Below are 19,822 nucleotides of genomic sequence, written 5' to 3'. Positions count from 1 at the left end.
GTTCGTAATACGTTTGAGAATAGTGTTCAATTGACCGTTAGTTTAGCGTTATTACTGTATGTTTTAGCAACGTTGTTAAAACGTTTATACAAGAGCGTTTATTTCAGGACTATATATTACGTTCGTAACACGTTTGAGAATAGTGTTCAATTGACCGTTAGTTTAGCGTTAATACTGTATGTTTTGGCAAACGGTGTTAAAACGTTTATACAAGAGCATTTATTTCAGGACTATATGTTACGTTCGTAATACGTTTGAGAATAGTGTTCAATTGACCGTTAGTTTAGCGTTATTACTGTATATTTGGGCAACGTTGTTAAAACGATTATACAAAGTGATAACTAATACGTTTATTTTAGGTTAAAATCACGTTTCGAAATGGTGATAAGTGGACTGTTAGTTTTGCGTTTTGATTTAAGTTTCGAGAAAGTTGTAAATACATTTATACAAAAGCTTTATTTTCAAGTCTTTATAAGAAGTTTGTTCACAACACGTGTGAAAATGGTTTTAAATGGCCCTTAATTTTGCATTATTACTGTACGTTTCGGAAACGTTGATATTTCGTACATGTCTTGCGTCACAAAAAGCTATAATCAATCGTTATCACCTCTCCGAGTTTCGATGACGTCACGGAGGTATTTTACTGGACGTGTCTCTGTCCTCGCGTTCGCAGGTTAAAAATACCACATACACATCAATCAGTTCTTATTGGCTTCAAACACCACCTTGAGCTGGTCTTTCGTCTATACCGCATAGACACCAATCTGCAACATTAGCTTGTCGTTAGGGTTAAAATGTACGAGGTGAGCGTCTATGGTTACGAGAAACGTCTAGCCCCCGATGGCAGGGCTTTCGCCAAAGGTTCACGCAATTGCATTTTTTCTTATCAGCCTATCTAGGAATCAATCTCTTTATATACCCTAAATTTACAAAAATTCTTAAAAAGGTGTTCACTAGAAGTCAAACATTAAAAATAGCTATGTTTAAAATGATTTTAGGAATAAAGTTTCTTAAATCGACTTAACTATAATTAAGGTAAAATAGTGACGATTAAAATAATTTATATCATTCATATAACCCTAATTATTTAAGAAAAACCTCTTTCATCGGAAAGACATCCGTCAAATATATATAGAACGAGTAATGAAGTTGGAACTGTACGCATTTCATAGTTAATATGAAGCGAGTAATTAAGACGTTTTCCCATTGAAATACTAATCATGGGAACTCTATTCAAAGTTAGTAAGGGACTTATGACATTGTTGAGAAGTCGGTTTAGGATAGAAACGGTTGGTTTTTCATTATCAACAACAAAAGCCCTAGTAGGAATTAGAGCTTATTTAAAAAACTGTTGACATGTAATGCATAGGCCTGAGCTATAAATTTTTATAATAAGAAGTTTTCAGTTTCTACTCCTCGGTTAATACTCCCTTATTGCTTTTTTCCCTTGTATTGGCGTGAATAGAACTCTTACAAAACTGTAATTTTTTCGTTTTTGCTAAATATAAAATGAAAATATGGTAAATGTGTTTCGGAATTACGATTCTTTTAGTACTTGTATAGCTATAAAGCTATGTTTCGTTTCAAAACTCCAAGAAAATCGTTTAATTTTAATATTTCAATAGCCTTGTTATCTTTTGATTTAGCTATACTACATTTATACATAACAACTGAAAACTAGGCTTTGTATTAGTCCTGTCATTGCTGTGATATTGGTTCGGATTGCATCTATAAATGAAAATGCCGAAGCTAATACTGGCAATGTTTCGGTTCCACTTTGAGAACACGAGTTAAGTAATTACACACTTGCTATTAACTAGTTACCCACGTTCAACTAACTTATTACACACGTTCAACTAACTTATTGCACACGTTCAATTAACTTATTATAAACGTTTAATTAAACAAATTTACACGTTCAATTAACTTATTTCACACGTTCAATTAACTTATTTCACACGTTCAATTATTGTCTTTAACATTTTTAATTAACGTGTTTATCACACGTAAAATTAAACTATTTCGCACGCTCAAATATCTGATTAGACGCCTCAGTTAACGAATTTGACATTTGAAATGGCTAATTAAACGCGTTCAATTTATTTAAAACACAGGTTCAATTAACTTATTAAACACGTGTAATTTACTTATTAAACTTGTGTAATTTTCTTATTAAACACGTGTAATTTTCTTATTAAACACGTGTAATTTACTTATTAAACACGTGTAATTTACTTATTAAACACGTGTAATTTACTTATTAAACACGTGTAATTTACTTATTAAACACGTGTAATTTACTTATTAAACACGTGTAATTTACTTATTAAACACGTGTAATTTACTTATTAAACACGTGTAATTTACTTATTAAACACGTGTAATTTACTTATTAAACAGTGTAATTTACTTATTAAACACGTGTAATTTACTTATTAAACACGTGTAATTTACTTATTAAACACGTGTAATTTACTTAATAAATACGTTAAACCAACGTTATACACAGGTTCAACTAACATATAAAACACATTAAACAAATTTTTGTGCACGTTCGATTAAGTTGTTACACTCGTTCAATTAACTTTTGAGACACGTTAGATTAACTTATTACACACGTTCAAATAACCCGAAAAATAAACCTAATTGGAACCGTTTAACGCACGATTTATCCACGTTAAGCTACTTTATAATATACGTTTTTAAAACGAGAAATAGATGAGATTTCTCATGTATTTGCGACAAAATAAACACGTGTGTAAACACCGTGTTTCAAGGTGACATGATCACCGTTTTAAAAACGTTAATACACACGTTTATTCAATGCTACGTTTAAACGTTGTGTCAACGTGAATTTGCTACCTGGGTAAGTGTGACACATGGCTTATTGTGGTAATGCTAACTTTGTATGTCAGTATCATGTTTTCTAGTACCAGGGCGAGGTTGCGGAAAAAGAACCCCATACCGGTTGAAGGGACTGTTCCGACCCCCTCTCCTTTTTAACCCACCCGCTATGTTAAGCTCTAGGAGGAAGATCGTCGTTTGTCCCATATAGTGGACCCTAAAAGCTTCTTTTCTGTTAGATATTATTGTTATAGTCTTGAAACTCCTTATTGCCTGTTGTCCCCATTTAAGTCCGGACGTGATGAGATTAGAATGTGGGACACTTTATAATAGGGGACTGATGTCACCATAACTATGTCCAAGCAAAATGGTCTTTAGAAGAAGGAATTATTGCCATTCTGTCTCTCACTGGGCACATGGCTCTCAATAAAGAGACGACGCTTTTAGCTAGTGGATTATTTTTATTTTTATTTTATTTATTTGTTTTTCTCGGCGGACTGGACTCGGAAATTTAGCATCAATAGCTGCTATCGTAGCCATATACTTTATAACAATCGACTCTTATGTGTTTGAACCTAGAGCAATGTTTCAAATGACTTACGTTAAATCAGCGCTTTCCATAAACTCAGGATGACTATCGTGAAAAGATTTGTTGACGATAATAGTGATGTATTCCTGGTTATTCGATTTGAAGAAATACAATCCTTGGCAAAGGTCCTTCAATTTGTGACGATCCTCAACATTCTGCCACAACAATGCGCCGATGGTAAGCAAGAGATTTGGTTTAGTAAGAATGACAGCTTTCGATCCGTCGCAAATTTCCATAAAATAATCGACTTCAAAAAAGTCTGCGATATTGCCAAAACAGGGCAAATCCAATTTAGAAAACCAGTTTTTAATTTTAAGATCTTCTTTTGACTAATGAATAAAAGAGCAAGAAAATTTATGTGAGTTACTTATACTCAAGGTTAAGTTGCGGTTCTAAACGTTCTAACAAATCTCGTTTGCCGCTTTCGTCAGTGTCACCTTTCTCTCCAAGTAATTGCTGGAACTTGAACCATGCAGTATACGCGGTTGAATCGATTCTTCATCGATTAAATCGTATACTGAATTGATATAAGAATAACTTTCTGTCATCAAATCTGATTGCATACAAGATGTCGAGAAGATGACAATAATGGCAGAGCCCAAGAGCCAAAATAAACAGATGATCCGATCAGGAACTCGAATCCTGATTCGAGGATATGCTGCAATAAAAAAACAAATGGTAAAGCTGACTTTTGCCTTTTTTTTAGCCACATTGCATGTACACCTATTGTGTAGTAGAATAAGATCATTTGTTCATTAATTTAAAAATAGTATTTCTCCTAGGTGCACTGGCAATAAATGTTTATCGTAAAATTTTGATTTTTTCGCGCACCGAACCGCGAACAGCCTGGTTACAGAGATGGCGGCCCGTCCAAGAGAATAGAAGGAGGTAGACGCTGTCCAAGCGGGAAATTTCCATATAGACCCGCATTTTGCCGATTTTGTCCATAGGTATATTGGTTTCTTTTAAGCTACAGGTTATCGATGGGACAAATATTAATACCCGAACAGTAGTAGTACAAGTCTTAAATAACGTTGTATCCGCGCTCGCGAGATTTCTAAACTCGCCCCACGTGGCCATAAAAGCCTTGGCTAACTCTGAAATTAAACTACTCCCGTTACATAAGTTCATTCATACTTTTATTAAACTAAATAACTGATAATTAAATTCCGACTTGCATTTAATACAACTAAAGAAATTAAATAATAATTACTAATGCAGTTGAAGTCCAATACCTGGGTCAGAGAGTGACTGACTTATTATCATAAGCAGTCTACCCTTATATAGTTCGGAAAAGGTCAATGGCAACACAGGTTGTTAATCCTCTATATTAACCTTACACCCCAGGAGTAGAAACTAGGTAGGTTCCTAAACTACTACAGAAGGTTACAACGTAAATTAGGAATTAAGCAGGGTGTTGTTGACGTGTGATTCACGTCGCCCCGCAGCCTTAGAAAAACGATTCCCCTTTACCGCTATGGAATATTTTACTAGCTTAATTTTGGCCTTGATTGTCTTGTTATACCATGGACTTACGCTCAGCGAAGATAACAGAAACAGTGTCCCATAGATGAATGACAAAACGATGTGTCAGTGATACTAGACATTGACGACTAGCAGTTAATCTATATTCCCCGTGAATAACACGACTCGTCGTCAAAATGAAAGCCACAGAAAACAGAGCCATCAATATCAGTTGTTTCACCTAATTATTAATTATATTAGTACATAAAAATTCATTTTTGAGGTAAAAGATTAAACTTGCCGTTGGATCCATTTTCAGGATATCGATATTGGACGTGATGTATTTGCGAGGGGCTCTCGACATGATGACCGTTTCTGTCACACCTATCAAACTAGATGGTGCCCAAAATGTTTCCTTCTCGAAGAGACTTAGTTCCCATGGTATTGCAACAAAATGAGCATGCTGGAGAAAATTTAGTAATTAGAAATGTTATTCTGTGATTATCATACGTCCCGAAACTTACACGATAGATTTCGGGTTTTTGATATATATCAGGAACATTTTCCAAAAAAATATAAGACCAATGGAAACTACAAGGAGAGAAAAGAAAATCAAGTTCAATCGAAGCTATTAAAATTGAGATTCTAATTATGGTTAAATACGTATTCATAGACAATTAAATTTAATGTCTTATGAATCTTTCAACCCTCTTTTCTAGCATATCGGGACAAGAAGGAATTGCGAAAAAAATCATTTTAAATTAGTCGTAACCGATTGGAAGAAAGGAATTGGGTTAAATTGGAGCAATTCACTTGATATTGTGCATTCTGTTCAAGTACTGAATTGTGCTGTTAACTTGCGACAGCAGAATTTCTGAAAATGTGGTTTCCTGCATTGGAATTTGAAGCTTAGTATTAAAATATAATTTCAAAAGACTTCGCTCATCTGTACGAGCGTACTCACGGTAATAACACCAATAGTTAAGTTGGTTAAATTTGAAAACCTTTTATAGAAATCAATTATTTTCGTTATTTTATCACATAAAAAGACTTGAATCGAAACACTTACTTGTATTTAATAAATTGAGTGTCGGATGTCTTAACATATGGGAAAATGTTCTCTGCCATGATACCTGTATATTAAGTCAATAGCCTATATGAGATCTGAAGTTTCTTTTCGTGCACTGGAACGTTATTTATAATATTTAAAATTTGGCGGTGATGTAAGGTTAAAATTCTGAGACCACGGAAGAGAAGAATTCTAGTTTTGAACATTCAAAGCTCTTATTTTAATACGTTTTGTAATATAAGAAATTTCAAGATTACTAACAGATATTTAAGGTTTAAAGCAAGCGTCGTAAAGTGCGTTATGGAAGCAGGGATATTTATAAAAACTAACTTATTATGGATTCCCATTTCTAAAGGCTTATTTACGTGCACGATTGTAGCTCGTAAAAACCGTATTTGCTTTAAATCTTTTCTGTACCAGCTCAAGCTCGGCCATTTACACGGCTGCTTGTAGCTTTGCATGTTCTTTGGCCTGGTTTTTAACAAGCTCAATCCGCAACCAAAACTAGTTTGGTTTTTTTTTCAGCAACCGCCCAAAAAAGCTACCATCATCAATGAAAATTCAGTTTTTTGTCATTTTGACTAAATTTTAACTGGATATCAGCTATATACTCTTTTTCATCGAAATGGAAAATGTACCTAATTGACGTTATGTTTTCTATTGAGCCAAATGTTATGGATGAACCGTCTTATTTTGGAAAACGCTAATTTCAATTTTAAATCAAAATGTACACTCAAAGCAAGTAAAGGTATTTTTCAATCAAAAAGTTGCGTCTTCGATAGCGTGACAACAATGACTTCTATATTAACTAACACATATTTGATTTATTAGTTGAAGCACATTTATAAAATTTGGCTTAACAAAAATTTGAAAATTTGGTGAAGCACATTTATAAAATTTGGCTTAACAAAAATTTGAAAATTAGGCTTAACAAAAATTTGAAAATTAGGCTTAACAAAAATTTGAAAATTAGGCTTAACAAAAATCTTACATATTTGTGGATAACGTGGGTCATAGGCTCCCTGCATGCTTACCTTTAATTATTATCATTGAAAGAAAACTTATTTGCATTGAGACGCTCTCCATCGTGGATTCTTTCCAATTAAATTTTAAACGAAATCCTGAAAAATAAACATGTCAATTAATCATTTTCGAGTAAAACATGTAACTTATGTTTTTTTTTTCGGTACGTAAACTTGAACGGGATTACTTCTAATACTTTAATAATGAGTAAAAAAGTACCAAAGCCTTCTTTACAGGCCCGGTAATCACTTTAGTTGAGAAGCCGGATTTTTATGGCAAAACCTTAGATTCAAAAAGAGAATAAAGCCCCCGATGAACCAGAGACAATCGAATCATCTTTGCAAATATAGGAAAAATGGAGAAGCCCTCGTGATGACCTTATTGCCCTTAGTTGGTATGGTAAATTTTAGGGTTATGAATTTTTCAAAACTCAAGCTAAAAACAGCAGCCGCTATTTCTAAAACAGCAGTTTTGAACAACGTTACTGTTTTTGTGGAATCGCGGTTGCTATTTCGGGAACTGCTTATGGAAAGATAAACTGTGTTCCGCTTTGAAATTGTGTAAGATAAAATTGTTCATTCACGGAATTCGAAACGTCTAATTTCACATCAGCATTGAAATACATATGATATTCATAAGAATTATGATGTAGAACTGGCATCGGTCAAACATTCTTTCAGACACATTTTTGTAAATATTTAAAGAATCTACAGTTTTTTACTACTATTTTACCGTCAAAGGTATTTAGTGAGCTACTTTACTTGGAAAATCCGAAAAAAATAGTGACAAAATAATGAAAAAGACAAATATTTAAAGGACCCACCATTTAGAATCCTCAGCTGTGGTCTCCGGGAATGGTTCAGCCGTTGTGCGAGCATTTGCATTTAAAGCAATCAAGAATAAAAAAAATTAATCTCTCTTTCGTGAGCTACGCTATATAAAGAACTGCGCTGAAACTACTTTTCACGCTCGAGTACCAATTGCTTTTCAAATTAAAGTTCTTAAGTGCGGTTTAACTTAAGAGCGTACAGTAACATTTCTCTATTAATATCGACTAAAGTGTTTAACCAAAATCAAGAAGCCAGAACAAACTCCGCTTAGCAGAACTTTTGTTAACTTAAAGGCCGACTTCCATCGAAAAGAATTCTATTGAACTGAAAACCGTGCATCGAGACTAACAATGGAGCGACCGTGACGATTTTCGAGTCCCCGCTGGGGTAAAAGATGGATGGGTTCTAGCTAACTGAAAGCCGTGTAATGTGGTTCTAGTGAACTGAAGATACACAATAGAGAATTTCCTTCAGGGGAAAGCAAAAATTCGAGAAGAAATAAATTTAAAAGGATTTCTATTGTTCATCTTCAGTTAGCTAGAACCATATTGCACGGCTTTCAGTTAGCGAGAACCCTTCCAACTTTTGACCCAGCGGGGCTTCGAAAATCGGCACGGTCGCTTCATTGTTAGTCTCGATGCTCGGTTTTCAGTTCGCAAGAACCCTATTCGCTGGAAGTCGGCCTTTAAAGGAAAAAGTTCAGGGTACCTAACATTATACCTTAAATTAACGTCTTCGTTTAGGAGATATCGAAATTATTGTTAAAAAAAATTATAATTTCCCTAATTACGATTAAAATCCAATTAATTGACCCAAAAATTGAAGAGAGCAGCCGCGCCATTTTTTAAAGTCACGTGAAGAACTTGCACACACGCCGTTATTGGCCAAATGGCTAGCGAATAGGAAAGCTAGATTTCTCTACTACAGACGACGATATTTATTGATATATTGAAGGTTGCCTTCAGCTTTGAATGCAAAAATACGCCTATTTGTATTATTGGCTGCTGTAAAAGCAATTCAAGATGTAAAAATGTAAGCTTATTCGTGATTCCCAGTTTATTAAAATACCCTGAGCTGACAAGGAAATGGATAACTCATGCGCGAGAAGATTTAAGGGACATTTACGAAAAAGCTTTGCCTAAAGTTGATGCTTTGGGTGCCAATTCAGCTGACTTAAAGAATGATTTTGAAGTTAAAAATCTCGCGTTAAGTCATAAATACAGTGTTTGTGAAAATCATTTCACACCTGAAAGCTTTCAGGTAAAGAATAAGACGAATTTGTTAAATTATACACGAAGTATACGTCGAACTTTTTGGTGGGGAGTTGAGTTTTTAAATACATTTACGCGTCAATTAAACACATTTGACTCACCTATATGAATAAAAACTAAGCAGAAAAACCTCGTCTGCTAAAGGTTTAGCTTTCCTATTCGCTAGCCATTTGGCCAATAACGGCCTGTGTGTGAGTTTTTCGCGTGATTTTAAAAATGGCGCGGCTGCTCTCTTCAATTTTAGGGTCAATTAATTGGAATAATCGTAATTAGGAAATTCCAACTTGGCAGACGAAGGGGCAGACGACGTTTATTTGATTTATTTTTATTTATTTTATTATTGGAAGAGTTAAAAGTGGCAAAAATCGATGATTTTAAAATATAAGAATTCCATTATTATCTGAAAGAACAAATCTCACGAATATTTTATTTATGTCAATTGTGAAATCATTGTATCGTGTATAAAATACTTTGGGATAATTCTCAAATAGTTGCTAGATTCTTCACTAATGAACTTTAATTATTTCCAAATCATTTAAAATCGTTCAATATCAAGGAACCCATTTGAAGATCAAACGATAATCTTTGGATAGCTGATTGCAGACTATATGTGTTGAATCAGAAGTGAGATGAGACTAGAAGTACTGAGCTAACCAAATTCTTCACTTGGCGAAAGTGAATATTCTTGATAAAACACCAACGGTTGGCCCTCTGGTGGCGGTTTCAGAATTTCCCCTCCAAAACGTGAGACGCTCGCGGTGGTAGACGGCCGAACTAGATTCAAGCACCCGCGTCCGTGTTTCGCCTTAGGTTGAGGGGAAGGGGGTAAGAAATTTTTTTGGAACTCTACCAATTTTTTTCTGTCTAGCGTAGACGCGATTGAAGCGGCTTAAAATCCTCAAATTTGCTCACTAATGGCAGGATCTATTACCAATGCTAGAGCCCTTCACTTCTAGTCTCATCTCACTTCTGGTTGAACTTAAAGAGTAATTTTTTTAACAATTTAGACCTAGTGAATATTACGAGTTAGCTATTTTATTCTACTATGGAAGCTAAATTTTTAAAAGAAGTTCTTTAGTTTAGATTAAAGAAATCTTAACCCGCTCTATTAAAAATAAAATGAATGATAATGTTTATTCCTTAGACTGTTAACGAATTATAAATATCTTAACTCGCTCTAAAGAAAAATAGATATCTTAACAAGTTGAAACAATTAAAATGCGTTGTTTACTAATTAAACACCAAGTGACGTTACTCATTTGTTATAAATGAGAGAGGTTATTCCTTAGACCATTAACGAAATGGACATAACGTTAAACGTAATGCATAGGTGCATAATTAATAGGTGATCTAGATTATGTTGGCATCTTTGGCCAAATCGTAGAACATTGATTGTTCATTCCTCAAGAGAGCATCTGGAGAATCCATTTCCACAATTCGACCCTGATCGAGAACCATCACCCTATAAAGAGTTAAGAGATATAAAATTAGCCAATCATTTCAAACCTTTTATAGGCAGTTAAACTAACTTGTCGTAGTCCAAGATGGTGTTTATTCGGTGTGCGATGGTGATGATAGTAGAGTTGGCGAATTCTTTCCTGACGGTCTCTTGAATAAGATCATCGGTGTCCATATCAACAGAGGCCGTTGCTTCGTCCAAGATCAGGATCTTGGTGTTCCTCAACAAGGCTCGAGCCAAGCAAACCAACTGACGCTGACCGACGCTCAGGTTGTTACCTCCTTCGGTCACGGGGTGATCTAGTCCTTGCTCGAGTGACGCCACGAAGGATTTTAGGTGCGAGTGTTCCAAGGCGGCCCACAGTCGCTGGTCGTCTTGTTGATCGAAGGGATCCAGGTTGAGTCTGAGTGTGCCCGAGAAAAGGACGGGCTCTTGGGGGATGATGGTCAGTCGCGATCTCAAAGCAGACAAGCCTATTTCCTCCACTTTCATTCCGTCTATGACAATCTGACCGCGCACCCCCTCGATGAGACGGAAGAGCGCCAGCGTCAGCGACGACTTTCCCGCGCCTGTCCGCCCTACCACGCCTACCTTCTCTCCGGGTTCGATCTTGACATCTATGTCCTTCAAGACCAAATCCAATCCTTCTCGGTATCTGGTGCTATAGTCGTGGAACATGATTTGTCCTCGTTGAGGCCAGTCAGCTGGCGGCTGACATTCTGGTTTCTCACACTCGGCCTCAGACTCCAAACGACAGTATTCGTCAACTCTTTCTATGGCGACGACATTTGATTCCAAACCCGTAGTGGCAGCGATAAAGATTTTCAGCAATTGCAGGAGCTGTGGTTTCAAAAAATTAAATTGGAATTTAATTTGTAGAAAATAAATAATTGTTCCACTTGATAGAAAGGCCTGGTTAATTTATGTTTAAAATACTGGAACATTCATAATACGCGATCAGATAGAAGAGTATAACAGCTTTTATTATAAATAAGATCTGATAACGACTTTAATGTAAGGATAATGGTCCATCAACTAAAGTGAAAAATTAAAAGTCTTGATCAAATAGTGGATAGGGTGCCAGGAGGTCATGCCCGTTTCTCAAATTTTCTACCCCATTTCTAGGAGATATTACACGTCCAGTGTAGTACCTCTTCGTGACGTCATCGTCACTGGGAGAGATTAAAAAACATGTCAATGCCAAGTCATGAAATGGCAATTAAGCATTTTCTTGGAAACGTACTGGAATGGCGGACATGTAATTGACCTAAAATTAAACCATCGCTAAACTAGATTAAAGTGATATTATGTTTCACTTCGCTATATCAATCTCCCATTCAAACCCTTGCATACGATTCCATCTCGAGATACTGTTTGTTTATTCGGGAATTATGGGTCTGTATCGTCCCACTCAAGCGACGTTTCACTATTACGCACGCATCAAGAGTTAAACGAAAAACCAGCTGAGGTTTCAGCTTGTAGAAAAGACTGATTTACTCGCTTGTCTTCATTCATAACGCTTACCCGATCGGCATTAGCCAGGATCAATCCCACGAAATCAGTTGACAGAGTCCCTTTGCTCAAAACTATAAAAATTGCGGTGCAAAACATCAAGCAATTTCCCAAGATATTGTATCGTACTGTCAGCCATCTGGAAAGAAATTGCATCTTAATGACTTGAAGAAAAACGTGGAATCCCCTTTGGTATACCCAAAGGTATAAAATTTAGTGTAGATGCTAAAAAAGCCGTAGCTCCAAAAACGAAAAAGAGGCAATTGAAACCAAGCTTTAATGACGCAATTATTTATGTGAATGAGATACCTTTGGGCCATGTTCATCATGTAGTTAGCGGCAGTGCATTCGTCGATCAGTTTCAGGAAGTGTCTTTCGAAGTTCTCTCGGGCATCACACGCCCTGATGACAGTGTTGCCACCCACTGATCCTCCCACGTGCGAAAATAAGAAAGAATTTCTCAAGCTTGTTATACGCTTGAATTGACGATTGCTCGACATCAAGAAACGCTGCAAAAGATATGGGAAAATCTTCAGTTTCAGAAGTAAATCCCCCCAGGAGTGGTTTCACGCACGCCGCGGGTAAAACGTGCATGCTGTCTTCACTTTGCAATAAATTATATTAGTGCTAAAACACTTTTAAAGGGATATTTCGAAGATTTATAGTTATTTTAATATCGCGGGAAAAGTTATGTCTCAGAGTGGAGAAGTCTTAGTAAAGTCGTGGCGCAGAGGTAGAGCTAGGCATTTTCGATCAAATTGGTGGATAACCGATTATTTATAAACAAATTTGTGGATTATAATACGATTTAACATGTAAGTTCTGTGGATAATTTTCGGGTATGGATAAAGATAAAATAAAAGTAGATAATTGATCGAAAATGCCGAGCTCTACGCAAAGGCCTCTTTCCCGTCACTTAATAAAACTTACTATAAAATCATACAAAACAATCTTAACTATATTAAATTTATTTTTTATTTTTAAATAGTGTCAATTGTAGCGCTCGCTCTGAAATTCAAGCAACTCTAAGATTATGAAAGATCAAAAGTGACAAGCCCTTCCTCTTTACGAATTCTGTCTTTAACCAAGACAATTAACAATTGAGAGTTCTACTTAATAATTACATACGACAGGAGATTAAAATCGAGTTCCTACCTGAAGTAAAACGTATCCAACGAATACAACAATGCAGGGAATTATGAATAATGGTAAATATACTGCAATTCCTAAGGTGTAAACAACTAAAAATATCAATCCCCAATTGGTTAGCTCTAATATTAATGGTAGCTGCTGGTCGAGGGTGTCGATATCTTGGGAGAAACGATTGAGTATTCTTCCAACGGGGGTCGTGTCGAAGAAGGACATGGGAGAACGAGCTATGCTGTCGAGCATTTTCTCGTGCAGGTAGTTTGTAGCGTGAAGACAGCGAAAAACGTTAATGATTATAGGGATAACTGCCAAAATGGATAGGCTTAGACCAAAAGCAACTAAGCCCGCTATACGGATTGCCTTTAAGTCTGGGTTCGCTTCAAAATCTTCCTTGGAGTCCGCGCACCACAGAGAAAGCCAGTACATTGACGTGAAATTAAGGACTACAACACTGGTGACTGTTACTTCGATGATCGCACACCATGTTAAACCATAGGCTTTAAAATATTCTTTGTAATGTGATACGGATATCTGAAAACGAGCAATAACATCAGCACGAGAGAAAATGTATAGAAAGTCTTGGTTCTTGCAAAAAGTTTACTCTCCTCGTATATTAAAGAGCACATACGTTTCCTTCTTTGAGCGTCTCTTTAGTCACGAGTTTTGCCTCATCTTCATCCGAGACTTTTCGTTGGGGCGCAAGATGAGATCTCTCAACTTTGATATTTAACGCACTACCAAAATTTGTTTACATCAAAATTCATAAATTACAAAAGCAGCTTCAAACATGAGTCTGTAGGCGAGCCAATTTTTAGCCCCAGGGAACCTATCACAGTCTGAGGTGTAATTCTAGCTCAATACAAGAAAAACCGCTCTCTTATACAAGAAGTATTCCTGTGGGCGTTCCCATAACCTGTCGTTAAGTCACGTGTGCCTTTAGTTAGTGACTAACATTCATTTTGGAGGTTGCGCTTCATAGCATTGACAGAACAACTCTCCGAAGAATTTGAAATTTTATGGTTCCGATCTTGAGCTACTCCCAGCCAGTGGCTCGAACTGCTTCGCGCTGCTCTAACAATACAGTCTCCATGGTTCAACTTAAAGGAATTTATAAAATAAAATAAGGGATATCTCTACAAATTGAAAACGCCCCATGGTGGTTGTCCACAAAGATATTCGTTCAGTTATTTTGTACATAATTAACAACTTGACTTTTTCGCTTTTCTATTTCGAACTACAAATAGCTCCAAATTTACTCACGATGGTTCTTCTTTATTCTCGTCGCTTAAGTCACTCACGCGTTGCGCGAAATAATCTCTGGCCATTCCCTGACGACTCATGATTTCGTCATAGGTTCCCCTCTCGACGATTCGTCCGTTGTTCATGAAGAAGATCTCGTCCATATCTCGGATGAAGCTCAAGTTGTGCGTCACCAAAACTCTCGTCTGTAAGAGATTGAATTGTCATATGAGCAAGGAACAACCAAGTAGTAGCAACTTTTAAAAGCGAGACACTACAAAGGGTTTATTTGCGATAGCTAGTCACACACATCATCAATATACAGTTTTTTGATTACTTTTTGTGTCACTATTATTGAACTAGAGCGGGTTTACAAATAAAACTATTCAGCTTAGATAAATATGTATACACGAGATGCCAGCTGAAATTTATTTCTCAGTAAATAAACTAATTACTTTCCGAGACGCCATATTCAACTACTGTGTGTGAAGAATAATCCGCTTTTGCTACTATCAGGATTTAAACTAAACGACATGTTGTCCACTCATTAATGGTCGCTTAGCGCTTTTATAGAAAATATAAGACTAGCGTTATTTACTTTGTTTCGAAGTAACCCCTTTGGTCCGATGACTTCGTTGAAGAGATGTTTGGCCACGTGCGAGTCAACCGCGCCCAACGGGTCATCAAAGAGATAAACATCATCATCGCGATAAATTGCTCTAGCTACGTTGACCCTTTGCTTCTGACCACCACTCAAGTTGATACCCTATCATGAAAAATTGTAAACGAACACATTACAAACGAAAGCAATCATCCTGTTCGTAGGTTGGCGGCGTCACTAGGGAAATAAGCAAGTTGGGAAACCAAAATAAGCCTCTTCGAGTCGAGACGCAATTAAGAAGTTTTTTTTTAAATAATTAAATAAATATAAGTGATATTAATTATTTTAAGCGTCATTAATTTAACTCAATTCTAGTTAAATCGTTTTAAGAAAATTTATTCCTAAAATCGTTCTAAACAAAGCTATTGTCGACGTTTGAATTCAAACTTATGCCACTTTAACAATTTTTGGTAATTTAATTTAGGGTATATAAGGCGATTTATTCGCAACTAATGTTAAGAATACCCGCACTTGCGTGAACCAGTGGTGGAAGCCCAGACCTTGGGAGGCTAGATGGTTCTCGTAACCCTAGCCGATCGCCGCGTACTTCTTAATCCTAACGAAGGGAGTAGAAGCCAAAAATTGCTTTCTGCGAACACGGTGACAGACAGACACACACACAGACACGTCCAGTGTAATACCTCTCCTTGACGTCATCGTCACTCAGAGAAGTAAAAATCTCTGATTCTAGTTTTCGTGCCCGATTTCTCTTGGCACGTGACGTACGTAAAGGTAAGGGGCAGGAGGCGTTCCACCAAAGACCTAATGATGGACATTTAAAGAAGAAGATAATCTGCGTATGATAATACATACCCTTTCTCCTATCTCCGTTTCGTCGTCAGCGGGTAGCTGGTCGAGGTCCGGTTGTAGGGCGCATGCGCGTATGACGTTGTTGTATCTTTCCTGGTCCATATCGTCCACGAATAGTATATTCTGTCTGAGTGAGGTGTTTTGTATCCAGGGTTGTTGAGTGACGTATCCCACTCTTCCGGCCACTCTCACCTCCCCCTCCACCTTCTGCATCTCGGACACTAGAGCAGACAAGAGGGAAGACTTGCCACTACCCACCGGACCCACCACGGCCACCAACGAGCCGCGGGACACTTTTAAACTGATGTCCTGAAGAGATGCCGCTGTTTTGTCTTTTAGGTTCCAATGAAACGTTCCCTTCTTAATCTCAATTGCTGAAATTTGATTGTAAACATTTATCAAAATAACGAATGGTGACCGAATACTTCAAAAATATCTGGTAACAATCTAAACGTGACTTCAGGCCTTCGAATCCACTACAAGAACGACATATTGATTAGCTTATTTGACAAATAAGATTTTTCAAAGAGATAGTTGAATCCTTGCGGTGTTTCCATCTAAATTTGGCTATAGTTCAAAGCCTAAGGATATCCCACCCGCAATTTCTTTTCACCCGGGGAAAAAAGCTACTTTTGGGAATAAGCGTGATGATTATAGGATGATACATTCTGTTTATACCAATTCCCCGAATTGGTGGGTTAAGTTTTGAAGAAGATCTTTCAATTGCCCCTTTCCCCGCACTCAAGTTCGCGCATCTACTTTTGAACCACAATGAATTTTGTGCTTAAATACATCCGCTTGTCTAGGAATAGCTGCCGGAATTAACAAGCGATCTATCTCTTTTTTTCAAGTCGCTAATTAATATTTGGCATACCACATTGGGCGTCGTTAGCCATCTGCTTTACGTAATGCTTGGTTTCCCCACGACTCAACAAGTTTGCAATTCTTCTTGCCGAAACGTGTGTCTGCAAGGAATTGCTTAGTGAATTTGCGTCATTTTGAGATGTTTTTACTAAAGGGAAGGTCAACGTGACAATCCTGTACGATTCTTTTTTCTAAAAGCAATATTACTTTGTTTGGAAAATGTTTTGTACCTTAAATTAGTTGCCGTTATTTAACGACGCCAACTATAATTTCAATCCTTCTTTTGCAGTAACGCGATGACAACAAATGATACATAATATCAAGACAACATATATTAAAACCAATAGTCTCGATCTAGCAGGCGAAATTGTGCCAGGTCGTACTCTTAACTTCCCATTTAAGCCTTCCTACTTTAATTCGAGTCACGGAAATTGAGCTTAATCAAGAGAGCTACGCCTGGGCCTATTTACTGTAACTTCGGTTTCTAGTATCTTGGGCATAATATAGTTCGATGAGTTGTGGTACAAATACTGAGTAGAAAATTAATCGTTAAAATATCAAAATCCTTTAAATCTTTTACTTTTTAGAGTTGGTTTGTTTTTAAAAGTGAAGTTATTCTTTTGCGTTCCCTTTGAATCAGATTTACGAGCTTTGTAAAAGACGTTAAATTTCCAGGAAAATCTTTACATGTTAACAATTTAGTTCGGACGAAATTTTCATATTGAAAATACCAGACTTTTCTAGGTTATCGCTGACCAAAGTTTGCCAATCCCCGACTATTTTAAGGTGTTTACCAGAGCAGTATTCATCACACCTGGTCCATATTTAGCAGTGCCCGAAGCATGGTTTGATATACCAAACGAAATTTCTGACATATCCCTGACTTTTTAGGAAAAAACTTTAAATCCCTCACTTATCCCTGATGTTTTCCCTCATTTTCCAAATCCCTGACTTAACCAGACTTTCCAGGTTATCCAGGAAGCGTACAAACACTGACTGTTTTGAAGAACTTCGCTCAATTCGCTATCAGGCTTGCTGGAATGACTCTAGCCGATGACTTGAACATGAACAGTAAAATCAGTAGTTAAGCATAGATAAACTAAGGCCAAAAACATCGATTTTCTTCAATAACGTAGCTAAAACTATCTAACATGGGGTGAGAGGTTGACTTGCGTCGTCTGCTAAGTTAATAAGGTGGCAACTACAAACAAAGGTGGGAAACCGAAACCTTTTGTTATATTCTATAAACTTTTCATAATATTCACAAATATGGACCAAAACATGCCAAATATTTAAAATTTTCAAAAATCAAGAAACTTTCAAATCTTTGAATGTTGGAAATCAGTTAACAAATTTAGTAGATTCAAATTGTAGATTAATCTTTTGACCTTCCCTGACGGCGTTCTTACCAAAACTAGGATATTTATTAAATCCGGTAACGTAAGCATTGACGTCGCTAATAATCGTACCAACTGAAAGGAGACGAAGGCTTTCCTCGAAGTGAGAACGTTGTCGTCGTCAATTAATACGTACACGGCGAAACACGGTGAAGTAATCTGAAAAAGAAACAATATCTGTAGGAACTTCAAATCAATATTGAGGTAAAAGAGTTGTGAAGTTGATTAGTTATCAGTTAGATGACGACAAATAGACGCTTGGAGAAGAAACTAACACGGAGCTGAAATCCCTACACCTCTCTGTGGCTGTATAATCGATAATAATAATCCATTTGTAAATTATTTACGTTCGTACCAAAACCGATATGACAAGAGATATAAATCCATTTATTCCTTGGAAGAGGCCTTGTTTCTTCATGAGTGCAGTTTCTTTCTTCCTGACTTCAAGAACTATTCTCTGGAATGATCTTTCCCAGGCGTACAACTTCAAGACGCGGATTCCGTTCAAGATTTCGCTCATCATTTTCATTCTGTTGTCCTTCTGCTTCATCAGCTCGATCTAATAAATGAGATGATTAATGAAACCATTCGCACACTTCGCCGGTCTTGATATTGTAGTAAAAATTAATATTAGGCGAACAGTAACGTGAGGCCCTAGATATTTTCAAAAAAACCTTGCGGCGTATGATCTGCTCTTCGCGATTATAGACCATTCCTGTAATCACTTGAAGAGAAATCACAGAGTAGGGGCGAAAGGATATATTCGCCAAGAGGCAACACCAGATGTCATTTACGCCAGAGTTCAATACACGCGGGAGGCACTGCCTCTAGCGGTGCTTCTTGGCGGACCCCTACGCCCTGTGAAGTTCTCTTCAGGCATGCCAATAATGGAACGGTCTAAAAATACTAGAATAAAAGAGCGCTACCTCTGGTGTTTTAGTTGGATAACATTTACCTGCAATTCTTTATATTTCTTGGTGCTGAGGTAGTTCAGTGGAAAAAGAACAACAATAGGTACGATGCCAGCAAAGGCTGAATATCCCAGTTCTTGATACATGAAGACGAAGCACAGTATTGTTTGTACCGGGACCGACCACAACAGGCCCAGTTGCGGCGAAAGAACTTGGAATCTGTTCGTGTCGACATACATTGTGTTCAGTATTTCGCCCATTGTCAGGTCACGCCGATCGCTGCTCGTCAAGCGAAATATCTGCTTCGACGAATCTCATTAATGAAGTAGCATCGCAATATTACAATAACCCTAAAACTTACTTTTTTGTACAGAACGTGCATGGTGGCGGATTTGAGTCTCAGTCCTAGTTTAGTGTGGAAAATGGCGCTGCCTTCTTGCAAGAAAGATTGCACAAGTCCGGCCAAACCGTAAAGGCAAGCGTACAAAATCCCGTTCCATAAAGGATCTTTGCTCATCGAGTAGTCAATAATGGAACTGGAAACATAAGTTTGCAAACTGGTTCGAAATATTACTTAATTCATTGCATGGTGGACAGTCATGCACTTGCAATTTCAACCACTGTTAGAATCACTTTTAAAGTTTAATTGTTTACCCTGTCAAAAGAGCTGGACCAATAGACACTACGTCAGACAGAAATTGAAAGACCATTCCAACAGTCATGCAAGGCC

General features: G+C 37.0%; 2 protein-coding genes across 2 annotated transcripts; both read right to left on the bottom strand.

Moving 5' to 3' along the window:
• Nucleotides 1-3,331: 3,331 nt before the first annotated feature.
• Nucleotides 3,332-7,079, bottom strand: LOC149709004 (uncharacterized). Its single transcript, XM_089863201.1, has 9 exons — nucleotides 7,001-7,079; nucleotides 5,967-6,030; nucleotides 5,862-5,901; nucleotides 5,711-5,787; nucleotides 5,422-5,488; nucleotides 5,199-5,360; nucleotides 4,970-5,138; nucleotides 3,871-4,091; nucleotides 3,332-3,762 (listed from the first exon to the last, which is right to left on the bottom strand). The coding sequence occupies exons 1-9, from the start codon at nucleotides 7,050-7,052 to the stop codon at nucleotides 3,442-3,444; spliced, it is 1,173 nt and encodes a 390-aa protein (XP_089719327.1). The 5' UTR covers nucleotides 7,053-7,079; the 3' UTR covers nucleotides 3,332-3,441.
• A 3,347-nt stretch (nucleotides 7,080-10,426) lies between these two features.
• LOC149709003 (multidrug resistance-associated protein 1-like) lies at nucleotides 10,427-18,789 on the bottom strand. The gene is made up of 12 exons (XM_089863198.1): nucleotides 18,537-18,789; nucleotides 18,194-18,340; nucleotides 16,795-16,885; nucleotides 15,924-16,294; nucleotides 15,048-15,215; nucleotides 14,471-14,655; nucleotides 13,839-13,944; nucleotides 13,217-13,741; nucleotides 12,371-12,570; nucleotides 12,074-12,200; nucleotides 10,620-11,389; nucleotides 10,427-10,552 (listed from the first exon to the last, which is right to left on the bottom strand). The coding sequence occupies exons 1-12, from the start codon at nucleotides 18,729-18,731 to the stop codon at nucleotides 10,441-10,443; spliced, it is 2,997 nt and encodes a 998-aa protein (XP_089719324.1). The 5' UTR covers nucleotides 18,732-18,789; the 3' UTR covers nucleotides 10,427-10,440.
• Nucleotides 18,790-19,822: the final 1,033 nt, after the last annotated feature.

This window comes from Phalangium opilio, unplaced genomic scaffold (genome assembly GCF_054372755.1).
Source record: "Phalangium opilio isolate 3A_F unplaced genomic scaffold, DU_Popi_V2 ptg000013l_1, whole genome shotgun sequence".
Taxonomy (NCBI): domain Eukaryota; kingdom Metazoa; phylum Arthropoda; class Arachnida; order Opiliones; family Phalangiidae; genus Phalangium; species Phalangium opilio.
Note: the sequence above shows the minus strand (reverse complement) of the source record. Positions and strands in the feature narration are given on the sequence as shown.

Bases quoted from the DNA above. Each gene is read 5' to 3' on its own strand.
- LOC149709003 (XM_089863198.1), bottom strand. From the start codon at position 18,731: ATGAAGCAGAAGGACAACAGAATGAAAATGATGAGCGAAATCTTGAAC. The intron at 15,216-15,923 runs GTATGTATTATC...TTTTCATGATAG, and splicing joins AAACGGAGATAGGAGAAAGG to GGTATCAACTTGAGTGGTGG. The intron at 13,742-13,838 runs GTATGTGCTCTT...GCTCGTTTTCAG, and splicing joins AGACGCTCAAAGAAGGAAAC to ATATCCGTATCACATTACAA.
- LOC149709004 (XM_089863201.1), bottom strand. From the start codon at position 7,052: ATGGAGAGCGTCTCAATGCAAATAAGTTTTCTTTCAATGATAATAATT. The intron at 5,788-5,861 runs GTGAGTACGCTC...ATTCCAATGCAG, and splicing joins TAACTATTGGTGTTATTACC to GAAACCACATTTTCAGAAAT. The intron at 4,092-4,969 runs GTAAGTCCATGG...TTTTTATTGCAG, and splicing joins TTCTGTTATCTTCGCTGAGC to CATATCCTCGAATCAGGATT.